This window comes from Vicia villosa, linkage group LG1 (genome assembly GCF_029867415.1).
Source record: "Vicia villosa cultivar HV-30 ecotype Madison, WI linkage group LG1, Vvil1.0, whole genome shotgun sequence".
In the NCBI taxonomy this organism is placed as follows: Eukaryota; Viridiplantae; Streptophyta; class Magnoliopsida; order Fabales; family Fabaceae; genus Vicia; species Vicia villosa.
Window position 1 is genome coordinate 74451944 of NC_081180.1, and position 25004 is coordinate 74476947.

General features: G+C 33.6%; 2 protein-coding genes across 2 annotated transcripts; one reads left to right on the plus strand and one right to left on the minus strand.

Moving 5' to 3' along the window:
- The first annotated feature begins 17781 nt into the window (after positions 1-17781).
- On the plus strand, positions 17782-18843 carry LOC131646024 (uncharacterized). The gene has a single exon (XM_058916201.1). It carries the CDS (start codon positions 17881-17883, stop codon positions 18841-18843), a length of 963 nt encoding a protein of 320 aa, XP_058772184.1. The 5' UTR covers positions 17782-17880.
- A 227-nt stretch (positions 18844-19070) lies between these two features.
- LOC131642349 (ACT domain-containing protein ACR12) lies at positions 19071-24070 on the minus strand. The gene is made up of 10 exons (XM_058912611.1): positions 23791-24070; positions 22769-22823; positions 22532-22654; positions 22280-22374; positions 21430-21514; positions 21187-21246; positions 19850-19905; positions 19553-19658; positions 19394-19462; positions 19071-19305 (listed from the first exon to the last, which is right to left on the minus strand). The coding sequence occupies exons 1-10, from the start codon at positions 23922-23924 to the stop codon at positions 19243-19245; spliced, it is 846 nt and encodes a 281-aa protein (XP_058768594.1). The 5' UTR covers positions 23925-24070; the 3' UTR covers positions 19071-19242.
- Positions 24071-25004: the final 934 nt, after the last annotated feature.

The following is a 25004-nucleotide window of genomic DNA, read 5'->3' on the forward strand; positions in this document are numbered from 1 at the left end:
CAAACCCTAGATCCGCATCTCCATATAAATCTCCATATAAGTGAAATGTGATGAGAATAACTAGAGATCACGATGAAGAAAAGAACTATTAAGAAATAGGAATTGAATAGAGGATCGAGATTAATTTTAAACTTATAAACATATTTAAGTTTAGTATTTTTATTTAGGCAAATTCTTATAAGTAATTGGATACCGATATCGTAAGTGTAAATTATTTTTAAATATTAATTTATTTTAAAATAAATAAAAATAAGAAAATGACATGACATTGAATTATCCTATTTGATTGACTAAGGGTATCAGTACCAACTAAATTGAAGGGTACCAGAATGTTCACCTTTTATTTATTCTTATTAAAATAAAATTGAATTGTATTTTGATACATATCATAGATCTATAGATAATATATTGTTTGTGAAACTCCAATTACTAATGTATAAGTAGGCGTAGGCCTTGTTAGTGCAAGCACAACTGCATTTGGATCGAAGGAAGAGCTTATTGAGTGAGAAAAAGTCCACTGAATGTATTATTGAGTAGAGTTGATAAGACTATCTGTTATCTAATGGGACATATTATATGAAACTAAAACTAACAAAATAAAAAAGAGAGGAAGAGAGATCTTTTACTGATACTCAATTTTATTCAAAATGTGATATAAATTACATCACTAGATCCATTTATATAGGCTACAAAACTTATAAGTTAAGAAAGTAAATGGCTGTGCGGTGTAAAATTGCTAGCTGTATTCTAAATTCATTTCTTACTAACTAAGAATATGCCACCTCCTTAATTAGTTGTCCAGCATTAATATTTCTTAATCATGAAGAATATTGTCCTATATTTTCACAACCTTCTTGATTTAATTATTCAACATTGCCTCCCTTAAATCAAGCTTTAATCATTCCAAGCATTTTCTTCAACTTGTAAAATAACTCAATCTTCAGAGGTTTTGTAAATATATCAGCAATTTGTTCTTCAGTGGGACAGTACTCGATCACCACTTCTTTCTCAGCTATCAACTCTCTTATCTTATGGAACCGAATATCAATATGCTTGGAACGTCCATGAAAAATTGGATTCTTACTCAGTGCAATTGCAGACTTATTGTCGCAATATATCTTTGTAGGACTATTCTGTTTCTGATGTATCACTTCTAAAATTCTTCTCATCCATACTGTTTGAGTAGCACAACTGGTTGCTGCAATATATTCAGCTTCAGCAGTAGAAAGTGCAACAACTGGTTGTTTCTTTGAAGACCATGAAATTGCACATGTGCCCAAATGAAATGCGTACCCTGACGTGCTTTTTCTTGTTTCTATATCTCCTGCCCAATCACTATCCGTGTATCCAACAAATTCTATATCATTATTACTAGCATAAAAAATTCCATCAGTCAGTGTACCTTTGATATATCGAAGAATCCTCTTAGCTCCTTGTAAATGGCTAACACATGGTTCTTCCATGAATCTGCTGAGCAATCCAACTCCATATACTATATCTGGTCTGGTCGCAGTCAGATATCTCAGGCTTCCGATCAAACTTTTATATTGGGTTGAGTCTACCCTCTTTCCATCATTTTCTCTTGTCAACTTCAATTTTTCTTCAACAGGTGTGTAAACTGGCTTTGAATGCTCCATCTTGAACTTCTTCAGAATATCACTTGCATACTTCTTTTGAGAAATGAAAATTCCATCATCTTGTTGGACGACCTCAATGCCAAGGAAATAGGACATTAGGCCCAAATCTGTCATTTCAAAATGTCGAATCATAGCCTCCCTGAATTTTGTAATCATCTCTGAATTATTTCCAGTGAAAATCAGGTCATCAACATATAGGCAAACAATAAGGACATCACCAGGATCAATGTATTTGATATATAACGTGTGCTCGTGAGGACATCTCTGAAAACCATTCTTCACAAAATAAGAATCAATCTTGTTATACCAAGCTCTTGGCGCCTGCTTCAAACCATATAGTGCTTTCTTCAATCTATAGACTTTATCTTCCTTTCCTTTTACTACATATCCTGCAGGCTGCTCAACATACACTTCTTCTTCCAAATTACCATTAAGAAATGCAGACTTAACATCTATTTGATGTATTTTCCAACTATTTTGAGCTGATATTAAAATTAGCATTCTAATTGTATCTAACCTTGCAACAGGAGCAAATACCTCAAAGTAATCAATACCTGGTTTTTATTTGCATCCTTTTGCCACCAACCTTGCTTTATACCGATCAATCTCACTATTGGGTTTGTACTTTGTCTTGTACACCCACTTCACTCCCATAGCTTTCTTGTTTGCTGGTAACGCTGTCAGCTCCCATGTTTTATTCTTCTCTATTGCATTGATTTCTTCATTCATGGATTTTCTCCAATTTTCATCATCAGTTGCTTCTTCAAAAGTAAATGGCTCACAATCTGCAAATAAAGCAAAGATGATAATCTCCTCATCAGATGGGTCATTATCATTACCCAAAACACAATCTTGCAATCTGGCTGGTAATCTACGTGGCCTTTGTTGTCTGTTGGATGTTTCTGGCTCATGAGGTGATGTTTGTTGTCTGCTGGATGTCTCTGGCTCATCAGGTGTTAGATTATATTCATCCACATCTTCGTAATCATTTGAAGTCACTATTGGATCTTTTTGTGACTTTGAGGACCAATCCCACATTCCTCCTTCATCAAAAGTCACATCTCGACTAATAATCACCTTCTTTGTCTCTGGATTGTAGAGCTTATATGCCTTTGAGTTTGAATTATAACCAACAAAGATACATCTTTCTCCTTTGTCATCTAACTTCTTTCTCAGTTGATCTGGTACATGCGCATATGCAATACATCCAAAAACTCTGAGGTGTCGGATTGAAGGTCTTCTTCCACTCCAAGCTTCTTCGGGAGTCTTCTGTTGAACACTTTTTGTTGGACACCTGTTTAAAATATAAACTGCAGTAGCAACAGCTTCTGCCCAAAATTCCTTAGGCATTTGTTTAGCCTTCAACATGCATCTCACCATATCCATGATCGTTCTATTCTTTCTTTCAGCAACGCCATTCTGTTGAGGTGTGTACCTTGTTGTTAATTGATGCTCGATACCATGTTGCTCAAAGAAACTTGTACCAGCGAGGTATTCTTGGCCTCTGTCTGTTCTCAATGCTTTGATTCTACAACCACTTTGTTTTTCTACAAATGCCTTGAATGTCTTGAAGGCATCACATGCTTCTGATTTTTGTTTCAAGAAATACACCCAAGTCTTTCTACTAAAATCATCAATAAAAGTAATAAAGTACTTACAGCCACCAGGTGTTGGTATTTCCACTAAACACAAAGCTGAATGAATTATCTCCAGTAGCTTCTTCGCTCGCCAAGACATTCCAGTTGGAAATGAATCTCTATGCTTCTTTCCAATCTGACAAGTCTCACACGCTCCATTTGGAATATTCGCAACAGGCAATCCAGAAACATATTCTTTTCTCGACAAGTAATTCAAGCCAGAAAAATGAAAGTGACCAAATCTTATGTGCCATAACCAATCATCATTTGTAATGATAGAACTCAAGCAAGGAAATTTTTCATGTTGAATTTTCAAAGGAAATAAGCGGTTTAGTGTCATTCTTAGCTTTGTGATAAATCTTCCATTTCTGTCAATCAACGTGCAAAAACCATTGTGAATCTGCATGTTGTAACCTTTCTCTGACAGTTGTCCCATACTTAGGAGATTGTGATGAAGACCAGGAGCATAGAAAACATCACCAATAAAGTTTTGAGTTCCATCTTTCAACCTGATAGCAATTCGGCCTTTCCCCAAAATCGGAATATTTGAATTGTTTCCAAACTTCACGGTAGATTTTACCGTTTCGTTTAGAGAAGAAAATAATTCCTTTTTCCCACACATATGATTACTACATCCAGTATCCAGATACCAAATATCCTCTTCCTCAGAAAACGTATTACTGGCCAAAAATAAATTTTGTGGATTTTCAAAGTACTCACCTGTATTTTGATACGAACTTTCTGCCACATTTGCCTGATATTTGTATCTGCAATCAGTTGCTCTGTGTCCAAACTTTCCACAATGATAACAACTATAATTCGTCCTTTCTTGGTTGTAAATACCTCTTCCTAGACCACGATTGTTGAATCCAAAATTGTTTCCTCGACCACGATTGTTGTATCCAAAATTATTTCCACCTCTTCCTTGATTGGATGGATTGAAATTATTGTCTCTCTATTGGTTAAAGTTGCCACATCCTCTTCCTCCATAATTTCCTCGGCCTCTGCCTCTATAATTTCCTCTTCCTCTGTTGAAAGTATTTTGACCTCTTTCTTCTACAATATGACTTGACTCAGAAGTGTTGTTGAAATTCACCTGACTCTTTAGAGCTTCTTCATTTACCATTTTTTTGGTCTTTTCTAATATTTTGTTGACATGACTTTCAATGCTTCCCTGTAATTATGCTACAGACAGAGTATCTGTATCGTGGGACTCAATTATTGTGGTCACCACATGGTCAAACTTCATCGGCATCGTACGTAGAATTTTTTCTACCACTTTGCTATCTGGAATATCTTATCCATATACTCGCATCTTGTTGACGAGATTTAAAACACGAGAAAAATATTGTTCTACTGTTTCTGAATTTTACATTTCGTACCTTTCATATTCTCTACGCAACGATTGTAATTTGGACTTCTGAGCTTTCTCTACTCCTTTATGTGACAGCTTCAATATGTCCCACGCTTCTTTAGCAGTTTTGGCATTTGCTATTTTGCCAGATATTGAATAATCAATGCCTTGATGAATTTGTGAAAGTGCCAATTGGTCCCTTCTACGAGCGACATCATCAGTTCCTTGTTGTAAACCAGGATCCATAAAGCTCCAAACATTGTGAGCTTTTAGATGTGTTGTCATCAATAATTCCCAGTAACTGAAGTCTAACTCTGCAGTTAATTTTGGACCGGACCAGACAAAATTGTAATTGTTTGCCATATCTTTCTTAACAAAATACTCACAATAATTTTTGACACAATGAGAACTCTTTTGTTCCTCACACACTCAAAAATATTTTTGACACTCACACTAGCAGGACCTAACCTGCTCTGATACCAATTTTTTATCTAATGGGACATATAAAATGAAACTAAAAATAACAAAATTAAAAGGAGAGGAAGAGAGATCTTTTACTGATACTCAATTTTATTCAAAATGTGATTTAAATTACATCATAGCTAGATCCATTTATATAGGCTACAAAACTTATAAGTTAAGAAAGTAAATGGCGGTGATGTGCGGTGTAAAATTGCTAGCTGTAGTCTAAATTCATTTCTTACTAACTAAGAATATGCCACCTCCTTAATTAGTTGTCCAGCATTAATATTTCTTAATCATGAAGAATATTGTCCTATATTTCCACAACCTTCTTGATTTAATTATTCAACACTATCAAATAATGAACATATATGAACAACAAGTTAATTACGTGTGTATCAAGTAAACGTCAAAACAAACCAACCACCAAAATCTAATTATAGCAAACATAGTTTGATTATATCACAACATACCCCCTTATAATCTAATTTATGTATTACAATAAACATCAGATAATCTAACTATCAAATTGCACAACTTCTATCTTTTGTCTAAGGATAAAAAATCTCTCAAATTTATCTTGCTAAGTTGCTTCTGCCATGTAAAAATGGATTCCTTGCTAGGTTGATAGTTGACATGTTGTCAAGTTCCAGAACAAATGTTTTTCTAACTTGGACATGTTACTCTGTAAGCACTTGTTTGATCCAAATGGTTGGACAAGTTACATAGAATCTTGCAATATATTCTGCATCACAAGAGGCTGTGGGGTGTAAATGGGTATTCAAAGTGAAAGAGAACCTTGATGGCAGTATTAACAGTTACAAAGCTAGGTTAGTAGCCAAAGGCTTTCATTAACAACCAGGCTTTGACTTCAAAGAAACATTCTCTCCAATGGTAAAGCCTACCAAAATCAGAGTTATCCTGAGTTTAGCTCTCACATACAGATGAGACATACAACAAATTGACATCAATAATTCCTTCTTGAATGGCACTTTCCAAGAGGAAGTATACATGGTGCAACCCCAGGGTTTACTCAGCAGAACAAAGATCTGGCATGCAAGCTTCATAAAGCTCTCTATGGGCTTAAACGAGCCCCCAGGGCTAGGTATGACAAACTAACTCAAGCTCTCATGAAGTTTAGCTTCACACATTCAAAATGTGATCATTCTCTATATGTATATTCCAAACAAGATACTATACTCTATGCCTTGGTTTATATTGATGATATTCTTCTAACTAGCTCATCAGCAACACTGGTACATAACCTCATCAATAAGCTCCATAAAGCTTTTTCTCTAAAAAGACTTGGCACACCAGAATATTTCTTGGGTATAGAATTTGTCCCTCAGAAAAATGACTCCTTTCTTCTGACTCAAGGGAAGTATATTAAAGATTTACACGATCGATAAAAAATTCCTCAAGAAAATGGTGTACCAATCCCCATGCTCAACATCTACAAACTCAGTAAACATGGTTCCCAGGCCTTCTCTGAGCCTCATTTGTACAAGTCAATTGTTCGAGCACTACAGTATGTAACTCTTACCAAGCCAGATATCTCCTACAATGTTAATAAATCTTGCCAATTTATGTCAGCTCCTCTTGACACCCATTGGGTTGTTGTTCGCATGATTCTAAGGTACCTAAGTGGCACCATATCTCATGGTATTGTATTTTCTCCATCTTTCTCGAATCAGAAGTTCTCCCTACGGGCCTATAGTGACTCGGATTGGGCAAGTGATTCAGATGATCGAAGGTCTACATCTGGCTCGTGTATGTTCTTTGGCTCTAACTTGGTAGCTTGGAGCTCCAAGAAATAGTCTCTTGTTGCTAGATCGAGCATAGAAGCGGAATACAGGGCCCTCACTCTGCCAAACTGATTTGGATAGAGTCATTATTAACTGAGTTGCAAATTCCCTTTCATCCTCCCACGCTGTTGTGTGATGACTTGAGTGCAGTCATGTTATCTCACAACCGTGTTCTTCATGCTTAGACAAAGCACGTCGAACTTGATATTCATTTCTTCAAAGAACGCGGGGTGGATATGAAACTGGTAATTCAACACGTTCCTGCATTTTCACAACTGGAAGACACACTAATAAAGCCTCTTGGTACATCATCCTTTCAGGACCTCAAGTGCAAGCTTAAAGTGTTACCTCCTTGATCTTGAGGGGGAGTGTTAGAGATATATTAATTTCATCATATTAAGTGAGCTAGCCAAAATTGTGTAAAGTATGTGCATTGTGTAAATGTAGTTAGCATACATAGTTTTGTTTGTTGTATAAATAGAGGTACTCAATGTAACAGTGTGATAGTGTTGAAAATATTATGCAGAATAAAACTTATTCTCTCTCTGCACTCTTTAAACTCTAATACAGAGCAATTATACTACTATAGTCATTTAGTTCAGAAAATTAGTTGTCATGAAAAAAATTAGTTCATAAAACTTAAAAATAATATAAATAATATGATTCAATGGACGAAAATTTGTATAAATAGTATAAATATAATATTCATATTCACTTCAAATTTTGAGGTTTAATTATGTAACATATACTCCAATACTATTATAAATATAAAGTTCTAATTCATATATGAACGAAGAAAGTGATATAAACATTAACTTTCATAATATTTGACTTTCATATTATTTAGTTAAAATTAATAATGAAAAGATTAAAAATTAAGGAACTTGTCCAGATTTGAATGAGAAAGAAGAAGTTGATATGTAGAATTTTTTAGTTTCTTCCCAAAGTTAAAAATCTGCAGATATGAGATAAAAGAATCTAGATGAATAAAAAACAAATGAAAAACTTAATAGAAAAACATATACTTGCTAATAGAAAAATATGGGGATATAAGATAAAAGAATTTGTCACCTTAGTGTAATATTATCAACAATTTTCTAACTGCAAAAATATAATTGAGAACATAATATTGAAATTTTATATCGTTGCATCCATTAAAAACATCTCAATATGCTCAATTCCCTTATTGTTCATTACGCATCATGCATCAATGATTCGAACTGCAAGACAACATGTTTCTTTTGAGTCGTAGATGCCTTTTATGCAATCAAATTTTCGACTCATTGTCACTGCGACAAAAATACAGTTAGGGAACATAAACGATGTAACATCAAAAGAAAGATTATTATGAAAACGTAAAATGTATTTTATCAAACCGGGTAACCCATTTAATAAAATGCAGTTTTCAAAAACTCAAACCATGTAGACAAAAAATTCACTGACACTTACTGTAGAAGATGAACTTTTAAAGCAACTTAGTTTTGAATACGTCAAACCCATTTTCAATAGAACATAAAAATGAAAATTGAAAACCCATCACTGATAATATTTGGATGAACATATGAACCAAACAACAATGAAAACGAATAATGTTATTAACAGAAAAGACATATTGAATACTAAAGCAGTGAAAAAGCAACAAACCTTTTTTTTGCAGAGGATGTGAAGAATGGAGGAATAGGGAATGAAGAGCCAACAAATGGAAGACAAAGATGATTGAAAGCAGATGGTTCGGGTCGAAATAAATAAATTGGCAAATTAAGGAATGAAGGAAATGATTAGGGAGTCCAAAGGTTGATTCAGTGTTTCGAATGCAAGTTTGTCGTTCAAGTTGTGCGAATTGTAAAGAAGATTAGCGTTGGAATAAGAAATTGTGACAGTTAGCATTAATACGTAGGAATACAATAATTATGAATGGAAGATTACAATTAGGATTATGAAAATTTCTTTCTAAATTGGTTTAATTAAGGGTAATCGGTAATTTTGGTAGTAATTTTTTTTTTATATATTAAAAGTAGATAGTGGACCAAACATGTCATTTCTTCTTTTCTCCTCTTTTTAAACTACCATCAAAAGCCAGCAAATGGTCAGAAAGAAAGCCATAATAACGCAACTTGCACAAACCTAGCTAGATAAGAATTTGTTTTAAAACTACTGCAACCACTGAGCAAGAAATAAAGAGATGGATATGAGTTTCTTTTGGACCTTAGCAGAGATGACATAAAAGGTTATGACTTGCTTCCAGCACTCCATACTTCGCAAAGCTCGTCTTTGGTTTGAAGCCTACTTTAAAACAACCTCCATGCAAACACTTCAATATTGGCGGGTACATTTGAGGCCCATAATAGCTTGAATGCCTTAACTTTGCCTGCATCACAAGGGGATCCAACACCAACAACATTCGATAAGATAGTATACACAGATTTTATAGAGAATCCTAACCAATCGTGCCACCAAACAAAGGAATCAGATGATTCTGGATCAAGACTAGTGTGTAAGCGAATGTTTTCAAGCTCATCCCACTCAAAACTCCTCTTTCTTCCCTTATTCAGACCGTCAAAGCTTGTAATACTCCATACCCACTCACTAATGATCCATTGCACTACGTCTTCAACCTTAAGCATGAAATTTTGAATTGACTCAAATAAGTATGGAAATAACAACTTGAAAGGTGTTGGCTCAATCTATTTTGCAAAAATCAAGCAAAGTTTAAGAAAAACAAAATAATGATAAAAATTGATAGAAAGAAACTTAACTATAAGGAAACAAAATAATGTTGCAAATTGACAAATAAGATGTTATTCTAAATGTGTGCTTCCTCCGTTCCAAAATAAGTGTCCCATATGATAAATTCTACTTTTATCTTTCAATTCTACCCTCCAATTAATACTCTCAATTTATTATTCTCTGAGTTTGCATTTATGACAATTCGAATACACCAATAAGAAACAAGGATAGTTTGTTAAAAATATGATTTTCTTTCTTTCATTTATCACATTTAATTTTTTTAATCCGTGTAAAATGACCAAATATGACAATTATTTTGGGACGGAAGGAGTATAAAATAGTGAAACATTATCAAAGTTCTATCTTGAGTTTTGTTGACTAAGGGGATTGTTGTTAATTTTAGTTTTTATGACTGGTTCACCTCTCTGATAAATTGTTGTCAGGGAAGGTATTGTGTTTCGTAAGTGATTTGTTCTGTTGCTTTTGTTTTGATGGATTTTGAGTATCTCTTGTACTCTTTTGATGATATTTCATAATTTATAGGAGAAAATTAAGCTAACGGTGGAAGTTGTTGGTGAAGAGAAACTTTATGGAGATTATCGATGGGAGTTAGTGGTGGTAATATTTGATAGGAAAAAAATAAAGAATGAATGAAAGTATTTTTACAATAATTAAGTAATTAATAAGTATTATTTAATTGAAAGCGTGAGTTGAAGTGTGAGGTGTTGGATTATTTAAAAAGGTTTTTTATTTATGAAATATTATTTTTTGGAATCAATTTTTTTTGCTGTATAGTTCTCTGGTTTCTAGGAGAAATGGGCCATATTAGTTCAGAGTTGTGAACTGAGATATGAACACTGGCCAAACATTATTCTCACCAACAATCGAACTCAATATTCCTTGAGTGTCGTCCTTTGCAGGGATTATTATTTTCTAGAATAATATTCTTGTGCAAGTGTTTTGCAAAAAATTGAATTATTTGGAAATGCTTTCAAATTTAATTTAAAAATTATAAAATAAAATAAATGTGAGTTTTAATGAGAAGTTAGAATTAATTTAACTTTATTCCTATTGAAATATTGGGTGCTATTTAGCATGGGAATAACTATAGGCAAAATAAGTTTTAGAATAAAAAATATTCAGGGATAATTTTTTTTTTGTGTAAGCAAGGATAATATATAAAGAGAACTAAGGGTTCTCAAAGCCTTTTTACACAAGGATGGGCAAGAGCCACAAAAAAGAGAAAATTACAAATCTATTTGAATTACGAAAGATATAGCAAGGGCTCCTTGATAAATTCGTAAAAACTACAAATAGAATGCGTAATCTCCCCTATAAAGCTCCACTTCCAAACCAACGATTTAATACCCCATACCGTATTATTCACATTCCAAATCTCGTTTCTAAAACAAATACCATTCCTTGTTAGCCAAAGGGACCAAACCGTTGCTAACCAAACAACCCCTATTTTTCCTCCTTTCACTTTCTTTTTTTTACAAAAAAGGGACCAATCCGAGAAACTAGAAAAACAATCAACGTCCAAATCTCCCACCTCCTTTCCAATCCAAACCGCCACCTCCCTCCACACCAACTCCACCGATTTACACCCAAAAAAAGAATGGTCTCTACTTTCCGAATTAGTTCCACAAAAACCACAAAGAGAATTATCCAAAGACAAAGCAATTTTTCTATGAACTAATTGATCCTTGGTTGGGAGCCTATTAATAAAAAGCCTCCAACCAAAAGCCTTAATTTTGAAAGGTACCTCCATCTTCCAAATCAAGGCTAAAACATTATCAAATCTATTAGGCGGACCGAAAGGAATAAAATTTTCCGCATAAAAATTATAACAAGATGCCACCGAAAAAAAACCATCCGCGGTTAAATCCCAACCAATTTCATCCTTCCTCTCAATATCTACCACAAACTTCTCCATGTAATTACGAAAAGAATCGAAAACCAAACTAAAAGAAGGTTCGGAAAGAAGAAGAGAATTAATTCCACAACCCCCCCCCCCCCACTTCCAACAACCATTAATCCAACCACCCATACCCGCCACCGAAACCATCTTCAAACTAGAGACCGAATATAACACCGGAAATTTGTCTTTCAAAGAAACCTCATCGCACCATCTCGCCTCCCAAAACGGGGTTGAAAAACCATTACCAATCTTGAAACGACACAAGGACGCAATAGGGTCGTTATATTCTTCCTTCCCTACCGACATAAGATCCTTCCACCAAATGGAAAAAGAAGAAGACGAAGGAGATGGTAAAGAACTAGGAAACATACCTCCACCAAAACTCTTCATAGAGATGTCGCCATAACGAGCTTTCAAAATATTATACCACACCGAATTTCGGCCTTCTAGGATCCTCCACCTCCACTTATTAAGAAGAGCCGCATTGAATGTCAAAATATTTTTAATGCCGAGACCACCCTTGTCAAGAGGTAAACAAACGTCCTTCCAACTAACCCAATGAATCCTCCTTTTGTTGTCATCCATCACTCCTCCCCAAAGGAAATTACTTTGCATTCTAGTAAACTCCTTTGCCACACATACCGGCATTTTATAAAAATACATGGTGAAAATGTAAAGAGAACCAAGAATGGATTTCAAAAGAGTGATCCTTCCTCCCAACGATAGGAACCGATTTTTCCAACCCGAAAGACGTTTCTTCATCTTAGCCAAGAGATGTTTCCAAGAAGAGAAACTCCTAGGATTACACCCAATGACAATCCCGAGAAACACAAATTTGCTTTCTTCCACTCTACACGAAAGAACATAAGAAGCGGCATCAAGAAAGTTATTAGTCAAATTAATACCAATCAATTTGCTCTTATGATAATTGATCCCCAAGCCCGAAGCCAACTCAAAAGCTTTTAAAACCACTTTGATAGCCCAAACTTGCCTCCACGAACCCTCCCCCACCAACAAAGTATCATCCGCGAATTGAAGAATATCCACCGGCCTACAACCATTAATACCCATCCCACTAAAAGCTCCAATTTCACTAGATTTCCTCACGAGACCCGCCAAACCTTCGGCCACGATAACAAAGAGAAAAGGCGATAGAGGATCTCCTTGTCGAAGGCCTTTCTCCACCTCAAACTCCTTTGTCGGACTCCCATTAACTAAAACCGACATACTACTATTAAAAATCAACAATTCCATCCATGTTTTCCACTTAGGACCAAACCCCATCCTGTTAAGCATGTATCTTAGAAAATTCCAAGAAACATTATCATAGGCCTTTTCGAAATCCACTTTGAAGAATAAACAACTATGACCTTCTTTCCTCGCATAGTCCACCAACTCATTTGCCACCAACACCCCATCAAGAAGGTAACGATCCGGAACAAAAGCACTTTGACAATTAGATATAATCGAGTGAAGGACACACTTCAACCTTCCCGCTAAAATCTTCGAGATAACTTTATACATACATCCCACTAGGCAAATAGGTCTATAATCATCCAAAGAGGTCGGATTTAGGGATTTCGGCACCAAAGTCAAAAAAGAGGAGATAATAGCTTTAGAGATTCTTCCTCCGGAGTAGAAATAATTAATGAAATTCATAAAGTCCTCCTTAAGAAAGTGCCAACACTTCTTTAGGAACAAGAAAGAATAACCGTCCGGGCCCGGGCTCTTAGAACTACCACAACTCCAAATAGCTTCCTTAACCTCCTTTTCTTGGAAATGGCTTTAAAATTATTTTATTCAACTATTTATGATTGAATAAATGTGTTTTCAAGTGATAAAAAAAATTAAATATAAATGTGTTTTTAAGATGATGTGATCAAGGAAATGGTTGTGAGATGAAGAGAAAATTTGATAAGTATAGGTGATAGTATTAAGTTACTTTGTACTTTTACATGTATGTTTTTGTATGTTTTTGTGGTATATATATATATATATATATATATATATATATATATATATATATATATATATATATATATATATATATATATATATATATATATATATATAGTGAGCATATCAAGTGAGAGCATTTTATAATGAGAGATGAGAGGAACAAATATCAACCATTGGATTCAACAAGAGAGAGAATGTTAATGCATTAATGTGGCTATTAATTTCTCTCTCTTGATGAATTCAATGGTTGATATTTGTTCATCTCATCTCTCATTATAAAATGCTCTCACTTGATATGCTCCTTATATATATATATATATATATATATATATATATATATATATATATATATATATATATATATATATATATATATATATATATATATACATATATATATATATATATATATATATATATATATATATATATATATATATATATATATATATATATATATATATATATATAAATATTTTAAACATCACTAATATACGTTCATCACTTATATACGTTTATAATTACTCTCTACTTATGTTATGTTCCATTTATTCATTACATCTTTTTTATAAAATTAAAACTATAACATTGAAATACGGGCCGGACTGCCCCATCGAACCACACGGGCCTTTGAAAAATGAGTCGGACTCATTTTATGTAGCCCATTAAACAATTGGGCCGGATCGGACTAACCCATTTAAATACATTGACTCGCCGGGCCGAAGCGGGCTGGCCGGACCGACCTATTTGACAGCTCTAAGTGATAGTAGTGTTAGATAGAGAAGAAAATAAAATTGAACAAGTGATTTTATAATAATTAACTAATTAATAATTATTATTTAATTAAAAAGTTTGTTTAATTAATTGTTTTTTAAAAACATGGGATGTGGGTTTTTATTTTTTTTTAATGTAATTCATTTTCTTTAAGACTAAAATAAGTCATTTCAGCACAAATTCTAACATAAAATTTAGAAGAAAAAAAAGACAAGCATTCTACAACATATTTGATAAACAATATAAAAAAATTAGCCTCCAAACCTGATAATCAAAATTAAAAGTAATATATTTCAATTTTAATTATCAATAAAATTTTATCAAAATAAAAAGTAATATATTTCGATTTTTTTTTTTGAAATAAAAGAATATATATTATTTCAAAGTAAGCTATGTACAAGTTCTATCAAGTGCCCATACAACAAACTTTACATCATGAGCAAAGCTATACTTTTCCTATGTTTGACTTTAATCCAACCTCTAACCACTATAGAATCAATAATATTGGACACAACTAGGTTTGTATCTTTATTCACATTAGTACCAAAGATCCTCTCATTGCGATATTTCCATATTCCGTAAACAGTTTCGGCAATGGCAATTTTTAGCATATATGAGTGGAAACTCTTGCCTTTGGTATGCTGAATGATCCATGCGATCTCCTCTTGCCATTGAACTGGGTGGTGATGTAGATCAAGCCATTGCAACACTTCCAGCCATATATGCCTAAGCCATTGCAACACTTCCAGCCATATATGCCTAGTAACCCTGCAATCATAATCAAATGATTTATGTCCTCCTGTTGCTCCATACAAAGGCTACAAGTCTCCTCCTGAAGCAAACCCAATCTTTTCAATCTACTTTTCGTAGCCAGCCTATTATGGCATACTAACCATAAACATACTATTGCCCTGGGACGCGCGCCATTATGCTGGATAACATGACTCCATTGCACAATTGTGTCATCCTTGGTCAATTGATCATAGAGTTTCTTCGTCGCAAACTTTCCTCTGCGCTGCATATCTTCCCAGAATTGCATGTGTTGTGAAACATCCTCCCTCCTGGCCATTATATCTTTAAGGATCCAAGTAACGTTTTGCGGCAGATTTATATTCCAGACAGAATCATGTTTAATGTAGTATGCATGTACCCATTTCACCCAAAGGCTGTCTACCTTCAAACTAAGGCTCCAGAGGCACCTCAACATAGCTACTCTATTCCAAGTCTCCATATGTATGAGGTTCATGCCACCATTCTTTATAGAACTGCAGACTCTGGTCCAGGCAATGGGACTTTTTCTACTTTTATCAGTACCTGTCCAGACAAATGCACGACATATAGCTTCTATTTTGTGAATTACAGTCTTGGGGATGGGAAAACACATCATCCAATATTGGGTGATGGCCAGGAAAATGCTCTTCACCAGAAGAATTCTGCCAGCAATACTTAGTAAATTCGAGGACCAATGCCTTATTCTACTTAGTATTCTTTCAATCAGTGGCAAGTAGTGATTAGTACTCAGTCTTTTGCTAGCAAGAGGAACTCCAAGGTATCTGACTGGGAGGGTTCCTCTCCCATAACCAGTAATCTCATGGACTTTGTTAATGGTCTCTTCCTCTATGCCACTATAAAAAATTTGGCACTTCTGTGGATTCACACTGAGGCCGGTAGAGTCTGAGAATTGCTGAAAAGTATTCATCATGATCTGCACAGATTGAGTTTCCCCTCTACTAAACAAAAGCACATCATCAGCAAAGGCCAAATGGGTAATGCCAATTTTTGCACATTTACTATGGTACTTGAAGGCAGTGGTACTTGTCATCTTGTCCATAATCCTATGCAAATAATCCATGATGATGACAAACAGCAGAGGGGAGATTGGATCCCCTTGCCTTAAGCCCCTTTTAGCTTCCAAGATCTCAGTATATTCACCATTGACATTAAATCTGTAAGTTACAGTAGTAGTTCCTAACATGATCCACTCAATAAACTTCTTGGGCATACCTATTTCATAGAGGATGCATTTAAGGGAGTGCCAATCAACCATGTCATAGGCCTTCTGTAGATCAAGCTGCATCATGCAACTTGGGGGACCATATTTCCTTCCATATCCTTTCATAAGTTCAGTGGCCAGGAGAATGTGATGATGGATTTGTTGACCTGGAATGAAGGCTGCTTGGCTGCAATGGATAACATCTTTAAGCACCTTACCCAATCTAATTGTCATGATCTTGGAAATAATCTTGTAGAAAGTAGTACACCCTACTATAGGTCTGTATTCTTTGATTGTTTTAGCTCTAGCATGCTTAGGAATCAATGTGACAATATATTTCAATTTTAAGCACCAATAAAAATTTGTATGCCTGAAAGTGCTCCTCTTTAATATAAAAAGTACAAATGTTTTGCTCGTTTTAAATAAGTCAAATTGTTTTTTTAATGTAATTAATTGTTAATTAATTATAAATGTTAATTATTAAAAATTTATAAGAGTAAGGAAGTAGCTGGTGAAGAGAAACTATGTGAGGATTATATAGGTGTCGGTTAGTACTTAGTGGTGGTAGTGTTCTGTAGACAGAAAAAAAAAATGAATGAATATTTTTATAATAATTAAGAAATTATTATTGTTTAATTCATTAAATAATTGAAATCACACGGTTGAAAATGTGGGGTGTTGCTAAATCTAAATAAAAAATACAATATTTTATAAATATTTTTAAAAAATGCTAACAAATGTCCTACAAACATTTTTTAAAAACTTTAAAAAATAAATTGTTCGTACTTGTATTTAATACAATGAAAATTAAAATAATTAATTTTTAAATAAATATTTTTTATTCAAAATTTTTAAAAATGATTGCGAAACAATCGTTAACATGAGTCCATGACTCATACCTAATCGCCATTAAAAAAATACTTAACTAAGTCATTTGACATTTATTGTACTAATATCATTAGAGTATGAGTATCCCATTATAATTTATAAATGCGTTGAATATCCAAAACAAACGTGGGACAGCGCGACAAGCTTTAGTCTACCATTTTTATTAATGAATATTTTATACTATAATATGAAATGAAACACGTAATATATAATGAGAATAAAGATAATACAATGTTAATATAAAATAATTTTATATAATTATTTAATAAATTTATAACATTCAACCATGTCATATCAGTATTTTAAAATTAAAAATATAATGTGACGAGATACAAGTCCATGATTGATTCACAATATAAAAATATTTTATAAGATATTTTTCTTATATATATATATATATATATATATATATATATATATATATATATATATATATATATATATATATATATACACGTCTGGTTGTACCGGAACTCTTCTTTCTTTCCTCGTTTGACCTGCACCCGCTAACCGACATATATATATATATATATATATATATATATATATATATATATATATATATATATATATACACACACACACAAAGTGCACTCTTTAGATTTATCTTCAAATAAAGATATGTATCCTACAATTCTATTCCATTAGCGTGAAATTTCCTTAAACAAAAAAGCACTTCTAATTTTCCTTATCATTGCCATTAGTGAACATTTGAATCTCACTATGGAGGGACATGAAATTTTGGGGTTTGGTTTCTTTATAATTGGTTTATGGCACTTTTTCAATCACATCAAACTCCATTTTCTTTCTTCTTTCAAATCCTACCCATCAACCATATGGTTTCCATCCAAATTAAGTAGATACATGGAGCTTTATTTAATTATTGCAAGTGGCATAATCTTCATAGCCAGTGAGCTTTTCGTCTATTCTCTTCACTACCAACCATTTGACCCTGTAGATGGAACCATTCCCTCTAACCGTCTTCACAACTTTGAACACTCTTCCATGGCTTTGTCTTTCTTATTCTATGCTACATTTGCTATAATTCTTGATAAAAAAATAACCATTGCTAGAAAAACTCAAAATGAACTTACTCATTTGCTTGCAGCTATAGCATTTGCTCAACAGTTTCTTCTTTTTCATCTTCATTCAAGAGATCATATGGGGTTAGAAGGACAGTACCATTATTTATTGCAAGTTTTGATTTTTATCTGTTTTGTGACAACCCTTATGGGAATTGGATATCCGACGAGTTTCTTGGTGTGTTTTGTGCGTTCCGTTGGTATAATCTTTCAAGGTCTGTGGCTTATCTTTATGGGATTCATGCTTTTTACACCTGGTTATCAACCCAAAGGTTGTTTCATGAAACTTGAAGGGGATCAATATGTGGTTAGATGCAGTGATGAAGAGGCTCTTCGTCGTGCAGTTTCGTTGGTTAATATTCATTTCAGTTGGTTCTTAATTGGTGTCACTGTTTTTGCTATGTCGTTCTACTTGGTTATGGCTTTATGTTATGGCGGAAAAACAGTTGAGTATGTTTCATTGATGAAGGAGGAACATTACCGTGATGAAGATGGCTTGAAAAACTTCGATGTTGAGTCACAATGTGATGAAGATGGCTTGAAAAACTTCGATGTTGAGTCACAATGTCAAAAGATCGCCACAAGCAAGGAAGAACAAATTTGAAGAATTTGACGAATTTAATTAATGTTGTTGTAACAAAAAAACGCGAAGTTAATTAATGTTTTTATAACAAAAAAATGTATTGCTTTATAAACATATCTAAATTATTTGTCAAAAAAAATGTATTGCTTTATAAACATATCTAAATTATTTGTCACAAAAATATATTGCTTTATAAACATGTCTAAAGTAACAAACAAAGGAGAAGAAAAGAAAAAGAGACAGATACATTCATTTCATGACATTTTCATTGCATAATCTGGTAGCAGTAAAGCTACCAGATTTTAAAATGAGATTTGCAGGCCTCACATGTGATAATAATATGGAGCTCATTCACAATTTGGTACAACAACAGTCACATTTGAATTTGGATGGATTATTATACAAGTAAATGGTGTTTCCTCAATAACTATCTATATCGGTTTCTGGCTTCCGGAGGTAGTAACGTAGACAGTTCACTAAAACCTGAGATTGTTGTGCAAATAAATAATTTCCACAAAATGAGTGTCTGATAAACAAGTTCATTTTAGTTTTAAGTCAATGCAATTGTTACCTGAGACATTGATCTGTTTAATGCAGCCCCGCCATAACTGACATGAAATTTATCCTTGGCCACCAAACCCTGCAGAACAAAAAAGCAGGTAGGTAAAGTTACTTTGAGTAATGGAAACTGAGATAGAGATGGACAGAGACAGGACAGCAAGGAAGATACTTCTGTGTCGATCTCGGCCGACTCAACATCAATGTTCACATCTGCAATGACTTTGATTATTTCAACTAGCAATCCCGGCCTATCTGCTGTCTCAATGCACAGCAAACTGAAATATGTTGAATTCAAAAGCGTTAGATGGTATGATATGAAGCAACTATTGCATATTGGGTTGTAAGTTATGCAAATTCTTTGGGCTCGAAACAATTTAGTTTCTAAACGGTTCAAAAATTCTACCCAAAGAAATGAAAAATATAGAGGGGAATAATTATTATGTTCACATATTATAAAGATGCAAACCTCCTCTTGGGTCCATCTTCCTTAACTTGAATATGAGTTGCAATTTCAATATCAAGCTGCACAAAACAATAATAATAAAGTAGATATTTGCGAGACTAAGACTAAAACTGCAGCATGCAATATCTGGTTGAACCATGCCTTTTTAGGGATTCTGTTAACATTTGCTTTTCACAGAATTAAGGAATCAAATAGCTAAAAAATAAATAAAACGTATAAACATTTAATTATTTTCATGTAATTAATACATAATAAAGCTATTTTAATTCCTTTGCAATTTCAAAAAAGAACCTAGCATCTTCTAGCACAGGGGTGGTGCTGCAATAAGGACTTCAGTATTACGGGATCCCCAAATCCCACATTGAGTAGTACAGGATATTCGGTGGAGGTTCAATTTGTACGCGGCCAAAATACAGTGACAAGTCCGAATGTAATAATTTGGCCACAAAATTATCAGATAATTAGATGAGAAAAGTTGGCATTTCTAGTTACCCAAAAAATAAAATAAAAAATAATTAGTATTTTACAGAGGAAGGCTGCCAACGCAAGATTAGCTCAATCAAAATTTCTGGCAACATAGATTTTATATTCTTGAGACTGAGATCCATCTACAATCATTTCTATGCTTACTTTTTGTGTCTCGATTCTAGCTGATCTCTTTCCACGGTTACTGTCTTACCGATACACCCTATTCTCTTCTCACTGTATGATATTGATCTTCACTGTTTTATTGTGATACCTGCAACTCCAAGATCGGAGCTCTAATACCATTTGACATGAACCAGTATTTTTGTCCCCAAAGAAATGCAACAAATCTCCCGTGATTAAAGAACAATACCAAACATTGAGAGTCTGCAAGCTCCATAGTCATACTGTAAAGGCCATAGTTCTCATACAAATGACAAGCCCCCTCTCCTTTTCTCTCTGACCCTTTCTAACTAACTAACTAATGGCATTATGCAACAAAACTGAAAAGATGAAAAGGAAGTATGAACTCTAAGAAGTTGGGTTAGACTTAACTCATCCTTTATAAAACTAATTTATAAGATAAGAGATATCCACCGCTTAAAATCACTACTCAGACCATATCATTATCCAACGTAACACTCTCGTCATGAACAAAATTAAATACAATGTCAAAGTTTAAAGCCTAAAAATTCATTCAAGCACACCAAAACTTTGGACTGCCAATGAACTATGAAAAGATTTTTACAAATATTTGCCATGTTAATGGTTAGAAGAAAGGGGGAAAATGGTGCATACCCCTCCCTAAAAAAGGTAATGTATATTCTTTGTAGGAAATAAAAAAAGGAACGAAAAATGAGTAGAGTATTATTCACCTTCTTTTCTGGATCCTTTAGGCCAAACACTTCACCCAACGCTAGTTGTTCACTGGACTCCTGGGCAAATTATATAATACTCATGAGCAGGAAAAACTGAAAATTAAGGGCAAGCTAAACACTATATCAGCTAATAGTAACAACAAAAACTTGATTACAAATGTTTCTAAATACAAGGAAGCTTCTCATGTAAAATAACCAAATAAGAAAACTCAGAAAAAAGTATTCATACAGCATACTTACAGGATGATACTGCAACAGATTGTTGATAATGGTAAGTCGAATTCTCTCTAACATATCAGGATTTTCGACTTTACGCCCAGTATCTCTGATAGAATACAAACCAAACAAAATTTCAAACAAAATTTGTGAAGACTAGATGTATCTATGAAGCAGTGAAAACATGCTAGACAATTAATAAAAAGAGACATCGTCATTCCTTTACATACTCTAATAATTACTATTAAAGAAAAAAATTCTTTTGTGAAAACTGGTAAATTTTAACACTAGATAGGTGGAAACCGACTCATTTCCACATTTCAATGCGAGTTTGAGATGTAATGTTGAAAATCATTCATGAGTCTTTAGTTAACTTTGGGGAGACTAATTCTTGATAAATGCAATTATAGATGGATGTAACAGTTAAATCTTGACAAGTTAGTGTCTCATATCCGTGACACACAAGGAAAAAGAAATCACTAAAAGCCAAATAAATAAATAAAAGAACAAATATCCATTTTGGTCTTCCAAAGACATGTCTGAGTCAGTCTGACTTCAAAGTGGTACTCCATTCACATTATATTTTTAAGTAACATAAAATTGTCCCTCTAATTTTGCACACCATTGAAAAGTACCAAAATGGTATTGAAGAACCAATTAAATGTAGTAGGAGGAGGAAAACCAACCAAATAACACATATACCTTCGTAATAATCAACATAAATACTATCAGTGGTGCCTGTGACAAATAATATGATAGTGAATGAAATAACCCTTACATAACCATACAATCCTATTTTTTTGTTTTATATTTTCAGTCATCCAGAGAAAACAATGCCAACAAAAAATGAAGAGAAAACAAAAACAAAACTTACGATTGTGTAATAAAAATTTTGGTTTGCTTCACCGGTCCCTCGGTAGAGACCGTTCCCTTTGAAACATCCAATCCCAAATCTTTTAATGCTTTCATCTGCTTTGAAATTAACATGCGAAAATCAATTATTAGTAAATGGAATAAATTTTCTCTAACTGTCATATAACGATGAATGATATAAAATTTAGACAGATTCAACTAGATTGATTTTTTTAGAAATTAAGCATAATTAAGTTCCCAATAGTCACATCACCGTGTCAAGAAGAGCTCCAAGGCGATCACCAAAGCTAAGCTGCACAATTGTTGCTTCAGAATCTGAGTCTTGATCAATCAAAACTATTGGCATTGGAACACTATCAAGATTTTTATTGGATTTCTGCAGTAAGGATTAACCAATCAAATCTTTAAGGTTTCATTTTCATGACCTAAATAGTACATGTAAGGAATAACCAATCATGAATGATCTAAGAGCAAGAAGCTCATCACTGACCGGTGAAGCTGAATCGACTGCATTCAAGTCATAAGAAGAAGCATGTATAATATTCCTGCACAACATTTCATTTAGTAGTAAGAACAAGAAATATAAATACCTCATATGGACTATACTAAAGAAGATTAAAGTTCCAATGGTGTTCACAAATAACTAGAAATAACAGGTTTTTAGGATTGGAGATCCCAAGTTATTAAGAATGACTAGGGGTGAAAACACATAGAAAAACCGAATAACAAGCTTAATGCTAAACAATTTATCCATAGCGAGGGTGCTAAGTAGAAGTTTCAAGCCTAGAAATTTCTAAGAACGAGATAAATGAGTCATGACTTTGGCCACCTCCTCCCTCCATCCCTGGTAAGCAATAAAATTAATAACATCGACTCAAGCAAACCAAACCACCATTTGTTTAGTATATTCCAATGCCATGAAAAAGGGATAGCATCAACCAAACTCCGGCGCAACAAATCCTTTTACTATGTACCCCATAAATACAATATGAGTCTGTCACCTTGAAACTTTCAATCTCATGGGATTCAACACAAATATTGATTTTGAAAAGGGGAACTAACAAGCAAATTCTTCCAAAAAAATAGTGAATGGGAAACACAAAGAATAACTGAGATCATAAATGGTCAAACACTTGGAAAGAAACTTGCAACTTTTCATTTTGAAGGATCAACTCAAATATCCAGAAACACGCACAGAAATAATTGAAAAAATAAAATAAAATATTATGAAGTTCTGATAAAAGTACAACTAGTCTATAATAATAAAAATAAAAAAATAAAAAGCTATGAATACTAATATTATTTTTCTGCTAATTTTCTTGAAGATGATAAATATTACTCTGATCCAATTCAATCCCTAGTGAAATGAAGATTACATTTCTCCACCACACCTTACCACAGTTGAAGAAGTTGCAAGTTATCAAAATTGAATCTATTCAAATAATGCTTAAATAAAAGAAAACATAAATGAAAATTAAATAAAAAGAAGTGTATGGAAGAGGATTTTCTGACTTGTTTCTGAGGGAGAAAGAGGAGCGGAGGGTGAATGAGAGAGATGGTGGTGGCAGAGGAATGGAGAGCGGATCGGAAACCTTGGTTGCGTGTACGGCGAAGGAAGAAGCGATGAAAGCATTGGTGACAGCCATGGCGGAGAAGAAGATGTTGATGACAGTTGAAGTTGGTGAAGTGTGTGCGTAACTGAGTAATGTTTAATATTTATAATTGTTAGTATTTTTGAGTTTGTAGTTTTGTTGGCTTACGGATCTAAAAAAATGATTCGGTGAAAGGGATGATGCGTGCTCGTGAATGATTGTGCTTTGTAAATTGTATGCATAGATTGTGAAAGACACGTCAGATCCAACATTACATTCATCTTTGAAAACAACCTAAGCTCTTTTTTTTTTTAAATTAAAAATTATTATAATGTATTAATGATTGAGATTTTTGAGAATATTTGAATCCATTCCTAAAACTTCTTAATTACCAAACAAAATTTCAATTATGTTTTTCTATTGTGTAGATATACATCGGGAAGGATATTTTTATTTAAAAATTTCAATTATGTTTTTCTATTGTGTAGGATATTCTTATTTAAAAATTTTAGTTTTTTTTATAGGTATGTTTACGGAAGCGTTAAAAAACATAGTGAACGTTCAGAAAATTCAAAATATTTAAGTTTAGTAAATCTTCCGTAGATGTATATACGGAACATGTTAAAAATGGAGTGTTTCGTAGATGTATTTACGGAACTTACTTCTATATTTTAAATCAGTGTTATTTCACTCCAAAACTCCAATATTTTTAAGAAAATTGGAACATCAAATTATATAGTACATCAAAGTAGTGAAATTTAAAGGCAATGGAATTTAGTACAACAAGAGAGTACATTGTAAAATCATCCTAATAGTGTCAAATACATAATCAAAATAAAGTGCAAAAATGTAATCAAAATACAAACATCAATAAAACCACAAGCATCACTATTGTGTGTGTCGGACAACATCCTCCTCCTCTACCTTGCCTCTGGCTCTGCCTCTGCGTCCACCACGTCGTCTGTTGGCTACTCTGCCTCTATCGTCAAGTGCCTCATCGGTCTTGGCATGATGTCGCGGTACAAAAATATTTCATCAGCCACCTTAATGATATCATCTAGTATACGCCTGTGATCATACCCCCCGAGAATAAACCATCGGCAATGTCTGCCCGTGCCATGTCAAGTATCTCAC